Source organism: Ochotona princeps, chromosome 13 (genome assembly GCF_030435755.1).
Source record: "Ochotona princeps isolate mOchPri1 chromosome 13, mOchPri1.hap1, whole genome shotgun sequence".
NCBI lineage: Eukaryota > Metazoa > Chordata > Mammalia > Lagomorpha > Ochotonidae > Ochotona > Ochotona princeps.
Window position 1 is genome coordinate 48,121,025 of NC_080844.1, and position 15,887 is coordinate 48,136,911.

General features: G+C 38.6%; 1 protein-coding gene across 6 annotated transcripts in view; it reads right to left on the reverse strand.

Moving 5' to 3' along the window:
* NT5C2 (5'-nucleotidase, cytosolic II) overlaps nt 1-15,887 on the reverse strand; it is a 93,678-nt gene that overhangs the window by 40,345 nt on the left and 37,446 nt on the right. For all 6 annotated transcript variants that reach the window (XM_058671748.1, XM_058671747.1, XM_058671746.1 and 3 more), the window contains one exon: nt 1,824-1,897. In XM_058671748.1, coding sequence (XP_058527731.1) covers nt 1,824-1,897 — 74 coding nt within the window. Of the gene's footprint in view, nt 1-1,823; nt 1,898-15,887 lie in introns of those variants that run through there.

Here is a 15,887-nt window from a genome sequence, read left to right on the forward strand (position 1 = left end):
ATTAAAGTCAAGAGTTGTCTATGTATATTTCAATTAAATTAGTAAAATACTGCAGCCACAACTACTTGCATGGCTCTGTTTCTTCACAGTTACATCACTCCTTTTAATTCACAGCCTAACTTGAACATCAAATTGAAATCCAGCTGGAGATGAAAGCTGTTTTTCTATCACTGTTACATAAGTGGTTTCTGAGGATAGGTGCATTTATACATTTTAAGATGTATATCTAACAACAAAATATTTTAGAAATAATTTCCCAAAGTTTTTTTTCTGGGTGTCAGTTAAACCCACTTGTGTGAAAACACATGAACATGTACTCGACTTGATCTCTCATCCCTGCTGGGTTTTGTTGTTGTTGTTGCTTTTGGTTTTGTTTTGGGTTTTTTAAAAAATTTTACTTGAAAGAGTTATAGAGAGGCCTCACATCCACATATTCACTCCCCAAATGTTTGCAACAGCCCAAGCTGGGCTTATCTGAAGCTGGAGCCAAGAGCTTCTTCCGGGTCTCCCACATGGGCATAGGGACCCCAAAGCCTTGGCCATCCTTAATTGCCTTCCCAGGCCATTAGCAGGGAGCTGAACTGGAAGTGGAGCATCCTGGACACAAACTGGTGCCAATATGGATGCCAACTCAGCAGGCAAATGATTAGCTTGCGAAGCCACCACGCTGGTCTCTCATTCCTGCTATTTCTTAAACTAAATGACATCTGCACCAGACTGCAAATATTTCACTTGAATCTAAAGAGCTGCTGTAACTATTGACTGATTTTTTAATCAATTAAGACAGAAAAGGATAAATAGCACAGTACTAGTGGTTATGGGGCTATATAATACTGAACAAAGCTTAACAACTCTAATTTTTAAAAAGTCTTAACTAACCGTTATGTATTCAATTATTTTAATTTCCATGTGCTAAAATTAATGTATTAAAATATTTTTTTAAAGATTTATTTTATTTTTATTACAAAGTCAGATATACTGAGAGGAGGAGAGATAGAGAGGAAGTGGAGCTGCCGGGATTAGAACCAGCAGCCATATGGGATCAAGGCAAGGACCTTAGCCACTAGGCCACGCTGCCAAGCCCAATGTATTAAAATATTTAAATGATAAAAATTTACCTTGCGGCAGAGTAAGAAATAGAAAATATAAACCTGAAGAACAGTTTAATAGGGAAAAGTTCAAAAATGTTCAAATAATATAAAATGTATAATTTAATGTATAATTTTACTATATTGTTTCTTATAAGAATCTCTAAAATAATTTATTGGCACTTGTTTCCCACCTATCTGTACAAATCCATGGCCAAATCTTAAAGATTTCTGGTGATTTTAATGTCCATAAATCTCAATGAAAGCAGCTTGGTTGGACCCGGCAGCGTGGCCTAGTGGCTAAAGTCCTCGCCCTGAATGCCCCGGGATCCCATATGGGCGCCGGTTCTAATCCAGACAGCTCCACTTCCCATCCAGCTCCCTGCTTGTGGCCTGGGAAAGCAGTTGAGGACGGCCCAATGCATTGGGACCCTGCACCCGCGTGAGAGACCAAGAAGAGGTTCCAGGTTCCCGGCATCAGATCGGCGTGCATTGGCCCGTTGCGGCTCACTAGGGGAGTGAATCATCAGATGGAAGATCTTCCTCTCTGTCTCTCCTCTTCTGTGTATATCTGGCTGTAATAAAATGAATAAATCTTTAAAAAAATAAAAAAAAAAAAAGAAAGCAGCTTGGTTGTCAAATAGATCACTAAGTCAGCAGATGTTTACAGAAATGCCTGCTGTGGGCCCAAAGACCCAAAGCAGCAGTTCTTAAAAATCAGAAATTGTTACTTACCAGCAAGAGTGTAATCCATATCAAAACCAAAACACTTTATCTTTTCCATGGCTAAACTTCGATTCACAAACACCCTATGGAAAAATAAACAGTGATATTGTAATTAATATTGAAAAAGAAATTCTGAGGTTTAATAAAATCATTTAGATTTCTTCCCAGATCTCATTTATGCATTCTTCCAATTGTTTATTTTATTGCAGATATTCAACGTACAACATGATGTGTTGATACACTTAATGTCACAATGAAGCGACTAACTAGAGCCAAGCAAATTAACACATTCATCAAGCCATTTAGTTACTCTTCATTACAAGTATCAAAAATCTGGGATCAGTACAATGGATCAACTGGTCTAATTCTCCCCCTGTACACGCCAGTGGAATCCAATATGGGTGGCTGTTCTGCTTGTGGCCTGGGAAAAGCAGTGGAGCATGGCCCAAAGCCTTGGGACCTTGCACCTGCAGCCACTGCAGTCATTTAGGGAGTGAACCAGCAGATGCAAGATCTTTGTCTCTCCTTCTCTGTAAAAAAGACTCTCCAATAAAAATTAATAAATCTTCTTAAAAAAAAAAAAAAAAGGAGGGGAGTACCAAAAAATCCACTCTCCTCTCTTGGCAAATTATCACTACGTAACATTATCAACTACTTATCTTCTCACTTATGTTAGACTTCTTATCTTACATAATCACAACTCTATCCTCTGATCATCTTTCTATCCTGTCCACTACCAGGTTTTACTGATTTTATGCATTCAATTCTTTTTCAGATTCCACATATAAGTGAGACCATGAAATATTTTCCTGTCTCTGACATTTCACTCAGCAGAATATCCTCCAGATTCATCCATGTTGTTCAACTGGTAGGATCAATAGTATTTATGTATGTACAACTCTTCGCCCATGTTTTCAGACATTTTGGTAGTTTCCTCATTTTGGCTATTGTGAAAAGTGCTAAATAAACATGAAGTACAGACAGATACCTTTATAAGTTGATAATTTCATCTCTTTTGGGTACATATGCAGAGGAGAGATGGCTAAGCCATAGAGTAGCTACCTTCACTTTCTTTAGAACCTTTGTTAGGCCACACTAATTGACATCCCACCAGCAGTGTTCCAATGTGTCAATGCTTACTCCTTTCGTTTAAGGAGAGAACAAAAAGGCCATTGTAACAGATTGGTATTTTCTTGTGCTATGGACTTCCATTCCCCTGATTAGTTAGGTAGAGCACCTTCGCATATTCCTTGTCAGCCACACACATATCTTCTTTGAAGAAATATCTATTCAGGGGCCCGGTAGCGTGGCCTAGCGGCTAAAGTTCTCGCCTTGAATGCTCCGGGATCCCATATGGGCGTCGGTTCTAGTTCCGGCAGCTCCACTTCCCATCCAGCTCCCTGCTTGTGGCCTGGGAAAGCAATCGAGGACGGCCCAATGCATTGGGATCCTGCACCCGCGTGGGAGACCTGGAAGAGGTTCCTGGTTCCTGGCTTCGGATCAGCGCAGCACCGGCCATTGCACTCACTTGGGGAGTGAATCACTGGATGGAAGATCTTCCTCTCTGTCTCTCCTCCTCTGTGTATATCTGACTTTGTAATAAAAATAAATAAATCTTAAAAAAAAAAAAGAAATATTTATTCAGGCCCTTTGCTTTGGAATTTATTATTATTATTATAGTGAGTTGCTGAGTTCCTTATATACTTTCGATATTAACTCCTATTAACTCCTAATCAGATACATAGTTCACAAATATTCATTCCCAAGGCACAGGTTATCTCTTCATCTTGACTACTTCCTTTGCTGCATAAGCACCTTTTAGTTTGAGTTAGTCCTGTTTATATATTTTTTGCTTTTTGCCCACACTTCTGATGTCTGAATAAAAAGAAAAAACTCGTTAAAATTCCAGATCTTCTCACTTACATATCAATTAAAATTCATAAGAGAAATTGTTCAAGACCTTCTTATATCACAAGTGTATTATATGAAAACACACAGATCTGCTTATTGTGTCCTGGCATTAACAATATCATCATGTATCCAAGATTTCAGGGAAGAAGCATACTTTCTGAAAATCTGACTTATTTTTGATATTTTATAATTCATTCACATTTTCATTTGTAGTTTATTTAAAGTCTACTCAGGAGTTACAGCATGCTTACTGTATGCCAATAGTAGGATATAGCATTAAACAAAGATTATTCTTTCTTATATTATTACACCTTCACTTACTATCTTTGGTGAACTCAGCCTTCCAGGAGACAGATTTGTAATAAACAAACAAATAGAAGGTAAGCACCATGGCATAGTAGGTTAAGTTTCTGCCTGTGGCATAGGCAGCCCATATGGAATGTTCCAGTTGTAATCCAGTTCTCTGCTAATGTTCCTGAGAAAGCAGGAGACTCAGATGGAGTTGTGGACTCCTGGCTTTGGCCTGGCTCAGCTCAGCTCCAGCCACTGTGGCCTTCTGGGAAGTGATCAAGACTTCCCAGAATGAGAAGACTTCTCATTCTCTAATGTCTCTTTCTGTCAGTCTGCCATTCATTGGTTCACCTCCCGTGTAAAAGCCTGCAACAGCCAATGCAGAGCCAGAATGAGGCCAGAAGCCTGGAATTCAATATGAGGTCTCCCAGCTGTATGACAGTGACCCAAGTACTTGGGTGCATTAGCAGAAGCAGAAGAGCCAGGCCCTGACTCAGGGATTCAGATATGAGGTGCAGAACTCCCAAGCTGACTCTGGGCAGTAACTTAAAATTTTAAAAAAGAACCTCTTTACTAACCCACATACATACTATTTTATTTATTTTTTTAAAGATTTATTTTTATTACAAAGTCAGATATACACAGAGGAGGAGAGACAGAGAGGAAGATCTTCCATCCAATGATTCACTCCCCAAGTGAGCCGCAACGGCCGGTGCTGCACCGATCCGAAGCCAGGAGCCAGGAACCTCTTCCAGGTCTCCCACGCGGGTACAGGGTCCCAAAGCTTTCGACTGCTTTCCCAGGCCACAAGCAGGGAGCTGGATGGGAAGTGGAGCTGCCGGAACTAGAACCGGCGCCCATATGGGATCCCGGAGCATTCAAGGCGAGGACTTTAGCCGCTAGGCCACGCTACCGGGCCCTATACTATTTTAAATGTTAGAACTTTGTGGCTCTCTCTTCTTTCTCACTCTAGGCCCTTTTCTGCCAGGGAGCAGTCTTGAACAGACCTTGCCCACTCTCAGAAGACCAGTCCTGACTGTACACACTCTTTTCAGTTTTTCTTTTCTCTCTTTGGCCCATTCATGTTGGGCTTACACTCATATGAATACGTATTTTACTTCCTTGCTACTAAAGAAAATCTGTTCCTATCTGCACACACACGCACACACACACACATCCTCACATCTCAGAATGCACACCTGCACCACTTTTAAATGAAGATAACTTTTTAAATACTTGTTTAAAACAGTTCATGGAGAACTTAAAATCAACATGCCCTGAATACACAACTATTATCATCTCTATTTCTCTGAAAAACAGGAAAATCACTGCATATCTTATAACTGCCAGGCACATTGGATTAGCTCTAGGGTGAGAAGTATTAATAAAAAATGATATATAAAAAATATTTAGGGTAAGTGTTCTTACTCTAAGAAAATCTAGACTCCCAGAAAATCCGTATTTACTTTATCTTGGGCTAACAGCAATGGGAGGGGAACAAGGAGGAGTGGATAACTGAAAGATACTAGGAACTAGAGGATAAATGATATTTACATTCGTACTTTCCAAAAAACTACACACAACTCATCCTCAAAATCTCACCATTATCCTTCTACCACTTTTCAAACTTCACCTTGTTTGAATTGCCAAGAGCATGTACTTTATACCAACTTTTCCTCATTACAAAATCTTTTCCTAATTACATAAAGCACAGCATAAGTCAAAGATACAAAAGAACTGTTAAACTCTAAACACTAAATGTTACTTCTGAAGCTTTCACTTTTCAAACAGATTTGTAATTCAGTTCAGCGGGCCAACTGGATCAAATCCCTAATCACAGCTAACAGCTGACATGCCTAAAATATTCTCTGGAAAGACAAGCAGAGATGGATTGAATATTCTCCTTCCTTGTGATACAATCGGAAGATGATACAGTAGAATCACACAATAACTGAAATAGCTTTGATTCTGACAGAAGATGCCAGCTGGTTTCAGGAACAGCTAAAATCAGAGAAAAAGAGTCCTTGCTAATGTCACCAATCAGTGCTAAAGGTAGAAAGAAACTATTAACAATCTCCTCAAAGCAGTTTCCTAATTTCTTTCCTGGCTAGAAGAGAGATTAAGCCTCTATTTAAATCTATCAAAGCATTCATATTTTTAAAAATCATAATGTACCATTGTTAATCATTTATTAAATCCTGAAAGTGACATGTTTCAGGAATATGAAAATCTGTTAAATCATTGTTAAACATTTATCAAGTTGCACTTATATTTGCCTTGACCAGTCATATTACCTATTCAATTAACCATATACCAATTGTCTAGTATAAAGCAAGTACCATCTTGTGACATCATGTAAGGTGTTCTTTAGGGAGTAGTCAAAGATAGAAAAGACTTTTTTATGTACCTAAATTCAGAAAATATGACGTTTTCCTATGAAGAGATCTTCTACTAAATATCCCCTATCTTTTCATAATCTTCACACATATCTTCACTTCTCCTTTTCTTCCTCTAACCTAAACTACAAAACGTGCAGGAAAGGCAATGTGAAATTAAATATAATTAGTTATATGAATATCTAAAGTGCATAAGCGAGACTATAATGACAGAATGAAACAGCTGCATTACAGCAGGCTGAGTAAGCCAAGTACTGTTATTTGGCTGAATATTTGTACACTAAGGGTTACATGGAAAATAAACACCCAAATACTGAAAGTAAGCACTGACTTCAGAATAGAATAAGCTTAAAGTTTGAAATATCAACGTCTCTAGGATACAGTCTTAAAAGAAACTAATCTCTTGGCTGCAAACTAACAATTATTCTTCACTGAAGTTACAACAAAACAAAATGTTAGGTCATATATTAACTAAAAGGAATTATATCAAAGACTGGCTTACTGTCCCACCACCTATTCCAAACCAGAAAGACCTAAGTACTTGGAGAATCCAAAAACGTCTACTGGTCCCAGGACCTTGACTGTACCTTCATCAGTGCCAGTTTATTGTGACACTTTTCTCAATTATTAACCAGGGGAACATATTCCACTTCCATGTTCAAGAGCCTAACAGACCTGGGAAATTAGCTATAAAAACCTTACTTTTATAAGAGCACAAACTTGTCACCCTAAAAAGTTTAACTAAACTATTCACTCCAGCTTAGAAAACAATTAGCAAAAAATGTCTACATATTATTTGCAAGTGGCAGATTTGAGCAATAGCAAGAGAAACAATCTCTAGGACAAACAAGCACACTACAAAACCAGACAGACTTCCACATAAAAACAACTGTAATGCTTTTATTAGCATGTCTCACTTCAGTAAGGCATGAAATCTGAAGAAATTCTAGTAAATAAAGTAAATCACACACACACGCACAACACTAAAACAGCATGCTTTAAGAAAGGGGCTTTTAAAAAAAATTGGGAGCAAATATTCTCAAACTTAACATGAGCATGCAATTTATTGAATTTTGAAAATTCTGTAAATACAAACTCCAACAGTTTTTAAGATCTAACTCATAATTCAAGCAACATTTACCTCATCTGCCTCTGGTTGCCGTTTTGTAAATTGTGAAACTATCTGAGTCTACTAGTTCTTGAAGTCACATAACCAAATTCTTCTTTGAATTCCTAGAATAACATTATGTGTGACTGTAACCCAACTTTAAAGACTCTTCAGTCTGCACCAGGTCCCTCAACAGCATGTAGCTTCTGAGCCAGTGTTGGAAAAACACCTCTGTGTCTAATTTAACTTGTCACTGGATATCACTGTTGCTCCATACAAATCCATTTGGCATAGAATTTCTTTGGCAACAGTCAACTTTATCTGTAACTCCTCCCCGCCTTGCTAAGGAGTCACAATTTCCTGGCCAAGTGCCCAAAGAGTTACTGCAACAAAATATGAGACTAACCATTCATGAATAAAATCTTTATAGGCACCTGTTTTAATTACAAAGTTTATATTAACTACAGATTCAATGTTTGTTATCATCAAAAAAATTTACAAGTTTTGGGGTGAAGGTAACAAACCATGAAACAAAAGATATGTGCCTGTATAAATTATTTGCTTAATAAAAAAGTTACTATGTGGAAAATTTTTAATTCCTACTTCAATACCTTTCTCATACAAGGTTCTGCTACTGGCAATCTCATTTCCCCACTCAAGCCTAAATCCACATCCAGTCATCCCATATGTGCCTTCATTTAAATTTAAATGTCTCTGAAATCCAAATCTTGCATTCAATTCACACTGCTAACAACTCCCAAATCCTCATTAATTCTCTAGGCATCATCTGCCAATTGCCCCATCTTCGTTCCAATGTCAAATTAATTGCTCTGTAGTAATAGCTATTCAAAATGTGGCCCTTGGTGGTTGGTGTTGCAGTGTAGCAAGTAAAGCCACTACATACAGCACCAACATTCCATACAGGCTCCAGTTTGTGTCCCGGCTACTCCACATCCAATCTAGTCCTTTGCTGGGGAAAAGCAGGGCATGCATTCTGTGAGGCACCTGCTGCCTTTATGGAAGACTAAGATGGACTCCCAAGCTCTTGGCTTTTGCCTGTCCTAGCCAAGACTACTGTGGCTATTATGTGAAATGAACCGCAGATGGGAGAATCTGTTTTTCTGTCTCTTTCAAGTAAATGAAAACAAGCATTAAAAAGTAAAACTTGTGACCTAAAAAATACAGGCAAGAAATGCATGAAGTAAATTCTTAAAAATTAAAGTTCAAATATCAGACTGTATACAAATACTAGAAATTTTAGAAAGTACTATCATCATTTAGTAACATTAGTTTTTACTTTCCTAGATTCCAGCCAACAATGTCTTACTAATTTGTTCTTATATTCTCTTTGGGCATGTATTTGGTCTAGTGACTAAAATGCACTTAGGAAACCAATAACCCATATCAGCAGGATGCTGAGTCCTGGGTCTAAGTCCTGGGTCTCCCAAATTCCAGGTTCCTGCTAATGCACACCTTGGGAAGCAGCACATCAAGTAGCTGGGTCCTTGCTACCCATTTGCAAGACCTAGATGATCCAGTCCCAGCTATTGCAGTAAATGCTGCTGCAGCAGAGAACCAGTAACAGGCAGATTAATCTGGGCCCGGTAGCGTGGCCTAGCGGCTAAAGTCCTCGCCTTGAACGCCCGGGATCCCATATGGGCGCCGGTTCTAATCCCGGCAGCTCCACTGCCCATCCAGCTCCCTGCTTGTGGTCTGGGAAAGCAGTCGAGGATGGCCTAATGCTTTGGGACTCTGCACCCGCGTGGGAGACCCTGAAGAAGTTTCTGGTTCCCGGCTTCGGATTGGCGCACACTGGCCTGTTGCGGCTCACTTGGGGAGTGAAACATCGGATGGAAGATCTTCCTCTCTGTCTCTCCTCCTCTCTGTATATCCGGCTTTCCAATAAAAATGAATAAATCTTTAAAAAAAAAAAAGGCAGATTAATCTGTCTTCCTTCTCCACTCTCTCCATTTTTCAAATTAAAATCAAACACAGAATGTTGTGGCACAGCATATTAAGCTGTGGCTTGGGATACCTGCATCCCATACTGGATGGATGGGTTTGAGCTTTGGCTACTCCACACTCTGGATCCAGCTTCCTGCTAACATACCTGGGGAGGCAGGAGAGGAGCCCCAAGAACTTGAGTTCCTGCCACCTATGTGGTACACCAAGGCAGAGTTTCTGCCTTTAGGTTTCAAACCTGGTCTAGCTCTGGTTGCACTGTGGGCATCTGGGAAGCAAATGAGTCACTGGAACCTCTCTCTCTTAAATCTTTAAATTTTGTTTCCCTCTGAGGAACACTCGTGGGAGGGACACGTTTTGTTATATTATGCCAGAGCAGCAGCCTATGCTTTTTAAACCTAACCAAAATATGCATTTTCATTTATAAGAGAAAACAAATTATACTACTTACTCATACACTCAGGATATAAGCCTTCCCAAGTGTAGACAACTGCCTCAATTGCCCTGTACCTTGGCAAGGGTTACACTGCTACGAGAAAAGTAGCCAATAGCTAGCAGGCATTCTGGGCTTGGTTAATGTCAATTCTGTGTTAACAATACCAGTGTTCCAAGGATTTTTTTTTTTTAAGCAGGGGTGGGGGGGGGAAGAGAACGAGCAAGCACTTGTCACGCATGCACACAAGCAGCATGGTGGCTCAACAGGCTAATCCTCTACATGCAAGAACCAACACCCCAAATGTGCACCAGTTTGTGTCCCAGCTGCTCCACCTGCAATCCAGTTCTCTGTTTATGACCTGGGAAAGCACCAGAGGATGGTCCAAGGCCATGTGGGCCACTGCACCCATGTGAGAGACCTGAAGAACCTCCTGGTTCAAATCAACTCAGCTCTGGCGCTGAACGTTACAGCCATTTGGGGAGTGAATCTCCATCTGTCTTCTCTGTAAATCTGTTTTCCCAATAAAAATAAATCAATCTCAAAAAATATATATTTGGGGAGACGGGGCAGAGCACCTGCCATGCCACTACTGCTGCACACTGGCTGGGGCTGCCCCACCACTAACACCACACATGGAGGGTGTATGGGCAGTGCACTGCCCAAGACCAGAGGACTGGGGACAGGTCAGAACAGGGGCCACTGACATGTTTAAAATTATTTCTGGGTGGTTCCAGGGTCCAGACCACTACATTTCAGATAAAGATGGAGTGGATTAGAAGGAGGAACCCAGAGGGTCTCCACTGGTTTTCAATTTAGTTATTAAACCAAGTGTGTGTTGGTAACTACTGTGGTTTTGATCTGTATTTTTATAATGGCTGATGTAGAACATCTTTTCAAATGCTTATCTGTCATATATTCTTTTGTGAATTATCCATTAAGATCTTTTTAAAGAAAAAAAAAGACCTATTTATTTTAGAGGAAGAGTTACACAGAGGGACAGAGTTAAGATTTTCACCTGCTGGCTCACACCTGAAATGCTCTGAACAGCAACAACCAGCCCACACAGAAGCCATAGAAGACAGAACTTCATTCAGGTCTCCCATGTGGCCAGCAGGGTCCAAAGTGCTTGGATCATTCTCTGCCACTTTCCAAGGTGCATTAGCAGGGAGTTCAATTGGAACTGGAGCAGCCAGCACTGGAACCAAGGCTCATATGGGATCCCAGGTGGTGGCTTAACTTAGTACACAACACCAAAACCCCTCTAATCAAATCTTTAGTCCCTTTAAAAATTGGGTGGCTTTATTATTGTGTTGTAAGAGTTCTCAAGGTATTCTGTATATAAGTTATCGGATTTAAATGTATTAAGAATAGTTTCTTCCAGTCTAAAGGCTTCACTTTTTATCTTAATACTATTATTCAAAAAGCTGGAGTTTGTTTTTAAGTTTGATGAGACCCAATTTATCAATTTTATTTTTATTTTGCCTAACAAATCTTTCTCTAGTTAGGGTGTTGCTGTTCTTTCCCCTCCAATCCCGTGTAGACTGGGATTCCCCCCCAGGGTGCTGCTGTTCTGATGCAGCATGTTAAGCAGCCACTTTCGAAGAGGCTTCCCATATAGGCGCCAGTTTGAACCTTAGCTATTGAGCTGTTAAGCCAGCTCCTTGTTAATGTGTCTCAGAGAGAAGTGGGGGATGGTCTAAGGGCTTGGGACCCTACATCCATGTGGGAGTCAGGTTGGAGTTCCACCCACACTTCTGGCTTCAGCATGGCCCACCCCAACAACTGTGGCTGTTGGACTATTGATGGAAGAGCTCTTGCTCTCTTGTTTTCTCTCTCCCTCTTCTGTAATTCTGCCTTTTAAGTAAACATACAAATCTTTAAAAAAAAATTCTTTACCTAATTGAAGGTGGAAAGATTATACTTATTTTGAACTACAGGTGCAGGTTCATTTTTGTCTCTATGAATATTCAGTTATTCTAACATAAATTATAAAAACGAATCTCAGGACTGGCACTGTGAAGAGGTGTAAAGCCCCACCTGTGACACAGCATTCCACACAGATTCCGGCTAAGTTTCTGGTTGCTCCACTGCAGATTTAGCTCCCTGCTATTGGCCTGGGAAAAGCAGCAGATGATGATCTGCTTAGGCCCCTGTTACCCACATGGGGAGACCAGGAAGTAGTTCCTTGCCTCAGCCTGACCCAGCCCAGCTCTGACCTCTGCAGCCATCTGAAGAATGAATCAGTGAAAGAAAGATACAATTATCCTCTCTCAACTCTCTCCCTCACTCTCTTCTTCCCTCTCCCTCTGGTTTTCAAGTTAAAAAAATAAACAAATAAATTTTAAAAACAATTTAAAAAACTAATGCAAGGCCTGTCACAATGGCCTAGTGGTCACCTTGCATGCACCAGATCTCACTTGGGCACCAGTTCGTGTCCCAGCTGCTCTACTTCCCTTCCCACTCCCTGCTTGCAGCCTGGGAAAGCAGTAGAGAATGGCCCAAAGCCCTGGGACCCTGCACCTGCATGGGAGACCTGGCAGAAGCCTGGCTTCAGATTGGCTCAGTTCTGCCATTGCAGCCACTTGGGGAGTAAACCAGTGGACAGAAGACCTTTCTCTTTGTAAATCTGACATTCCAATAAAAATAAACAAACATTTAAATAAATAAAATTAAATTAAAACATACACTAATAACAAATAAAATGCATAAAACCATAACAAAATATTATAGTTGTAAATTATTGCAATTTTCAAGCATGCACTGTATATAATTGTATGTGCTACACTTTATACAGCTGGTAACACGGAAAGTTTATATCAGTATCACCACAAACACATGATTAACAAATGCCCTGAACAATTATGATGGCTAAGACATGACTAGTCCAAAGGAATTTTTTAATTCCATTATAATTTTATGGGACTACTGTCATAATGCATAGTCCACAATTAACTGAAACATTATTACATAGCATGTAATTATATAATTTCTTCTGATTTAAATTTAACAAGCCTTTTTCCTATTAGGAAATCATTTCACAGATATCAAATAAGAAACTATACTAAATGCCAAAGTGTCATAAGTAAAAAGGGTGAATGAGTAAAAAATTCTATCACAAAGCACAAAAAATCAATTCTTAACATAACAGAGAAAACAAAAGCTGATTTCATATATGTAAAATCCATGCACTTCAAATGTACCTGTTTATTAGCAGAATAAGTATCTCCCAAGAACTCTTACACTGATCTTAGCCAAAAGGCCGAGAAGTGATCTCCAAGAACTCCTAAAGATAAACCTGAAAGGACATTTCAGCCTATACAGTGTCCTTTAGTTTACATAGATCACTCTAGCTTTCTCTGACTATACAATTTTAACACATGTGTTAATGGGGGAAATTAGCAATAATTATTTCTCAAGAATTTGCATTTTGAAATACAGCTCATTTTAAACTACAATCTAGCTTTATAAACAGCCATGCATGGTACAAGACTGACAAATATACCTGTATCTGTGGTAATCCTTATCATAAAAATTGTTTCACAACAGCCAATTTGCAACCAGTGATAAAAACAAAAACATAAAAAGCTAGAGGCAGTCCTTTCACAATTCCCAAAGAAACTTTAAAATTCTAATGTCACGTCATGAGAAGTCTGAAAATAACAGATTTATATACCTGACTGTTCTTTTTGATTCAATAATGAGGTTTAAGCACATCAGTAAAGTAGTCCAATTTTACTTTGTTCATAATCAATGTATGACAGAATTAAAATAAATTATAAAAAATGCAAGGCTCTGGAATCACCTCAAAATTTATCACAGAATGAAAAAAATGGAAAAAGAATGGCTTCCAGAATTAAAAAAAAAAACATTATTGTATTTTTAAAGGTTTTAAAAGAGATTTCCATGTCCTATATAATCAAAAGAATATCTCTCTAAAATCAACCAGGTTAAGCTAATATCAACAGTATGCAGGTCCCTATCACCCATAACATTAGTCATAAAAAGGGAATCACCAATTCAAACTCTCAAATATAAAACAAAATGTAAAATCAACAACACGTAAGAGCTACTTTATTCAGCAAATGCAATAGAAATTTTTTATGCTAACATTTTCCAGAAAGAAAAAAAAAATCAGAGGCTACTTTTCACTTAATCTTTCCAAACCACTTATAAAAGGTACATTTTTAAATGTCTTTGAATTTTTAAATTTCATCTAACTCTTTGGTAAACCAACTCTGCTTGCTTCTAATCTTCATAACACATTTTACCAAAAATATGTTCACCACAGAGTAGTTACATCTTAAATATATTTCCATTAAGATTATCCATCTTCAGGACTAGCTTTCAAAAACAGCAATAGTAATTTTAGAATGTATTACACATGAGACACTATAAACTTTGGGTTGAATTTCTTCTAACCTGTCTCTCCCCTCACCCTCAAACTGGCGATATCGCTTATTAATTATCCAGTTTACTCAGATAGCACCTCTTCACTCAGAAAAATGAGAGAGAAAAATAAACTCACTTACCCTTCCTTAGACATTCTCAAAGATCTACTTCCTTTGGAGGAGAATACAGGATCAACAAACAAGCTCCACTGATCTCTTGAGAACTGTAGCTCATTTGTTAAAGCACACAGAGAACTCAGGCCCCGAGAGGCCCAACAAATCCAGGCACAATGCCGAACCCTAACTAGGCAGTATCTCAGAAGCCATATCCTCCGCTTTAAATACTTAAAAACTCAAAAGGACAAAAAAAGAAAAAACACCCAGAGACCACAAAAAATAATTAATTGCCTCAACTGTGTAAGACTGGCTACTTAAAGCAAACAATCCAAACAAGCAAGTTCCTGTATGAGTAATCATTAGTGGCAAACACAAAAAGCAAATTTGCCCCCTAATGAGGCCCTCCAACAGTACACAAACAATGTGAGTTTCACAGACTCCCACAGCCCTAGCTGGTCAAATCATTTTTAGTTTACTCTGGTTTGGGGAAATCCAGGACAATTTCATGTTTTACTGATCAATTTAGTTATTTCCTCCCTTAGAAAAGGGACAATGTGAACTACACGAGAAGTATTTATATGTCAATCATATTAAAAGATGAAGTGAAAGTATATTTCCACAATAAAGAAGTCTTTTTTTCTGATTTCATTAACTGCTTTTAAAGAAAACATTTGTGTGCAGAAATATTTCACTCATTTGCCTAAAAATTAGAGTTTATATGAGAAGTTATTTTACACATTCAGAACATGGGGTGGGGAGGAGAGATTTAGAACATTCTAAAAGTTAATTTCAAATCTTAGAGCAAACTGAGGTTTACAACATTTACAACATTCCTGCCTTCTGACCAATAAAATGCATGGGGATTATCCAACAGGGGAAGAAATAAACAACAGTGCTGAAGTCTAAGAACAGGGAGATAGCTAGTAAATCTTCCCAATGGTGACTCAGGTTAAAATTCACATGATTTTAAGCATTTTATCTCTTTGTATATCTATTAAATCTCACCATAAAGGTTTCTATAGTTATTAAAATGTTTAAATAGTCACCTAATAAATAAAGGCACTATTGGATACAATAAATTCAAAGGAAAATTACTTTGTTTTCTTAGAAAAGCAGTATGACACAAACACGGAAACAATCAGCACTGGAATGATTAGATTCACTTCTCACTTCCCTCACTTTTAGGCTTTGGAATCTCAACCGAAGCTTGATTTTCTTAAATTTATAGAACAAAGAGAATACCCGGTAAGGCTGTTGCCTAGAACATGTAAACACTCAAAGACCTAACATCTTGGGGTTGGGCAAACAGCAACTGAACTGCCAAACTACTTCCCTAATTTCTGTGAAAACACTTTTCTAAAAATCCAAACCTCAAATTTACATGAACATGACAGGCTTTCACTGAATATCCTCAAACTACATTCTTCAAACTACATTCCATAAATACAAGAATACAAACCGATT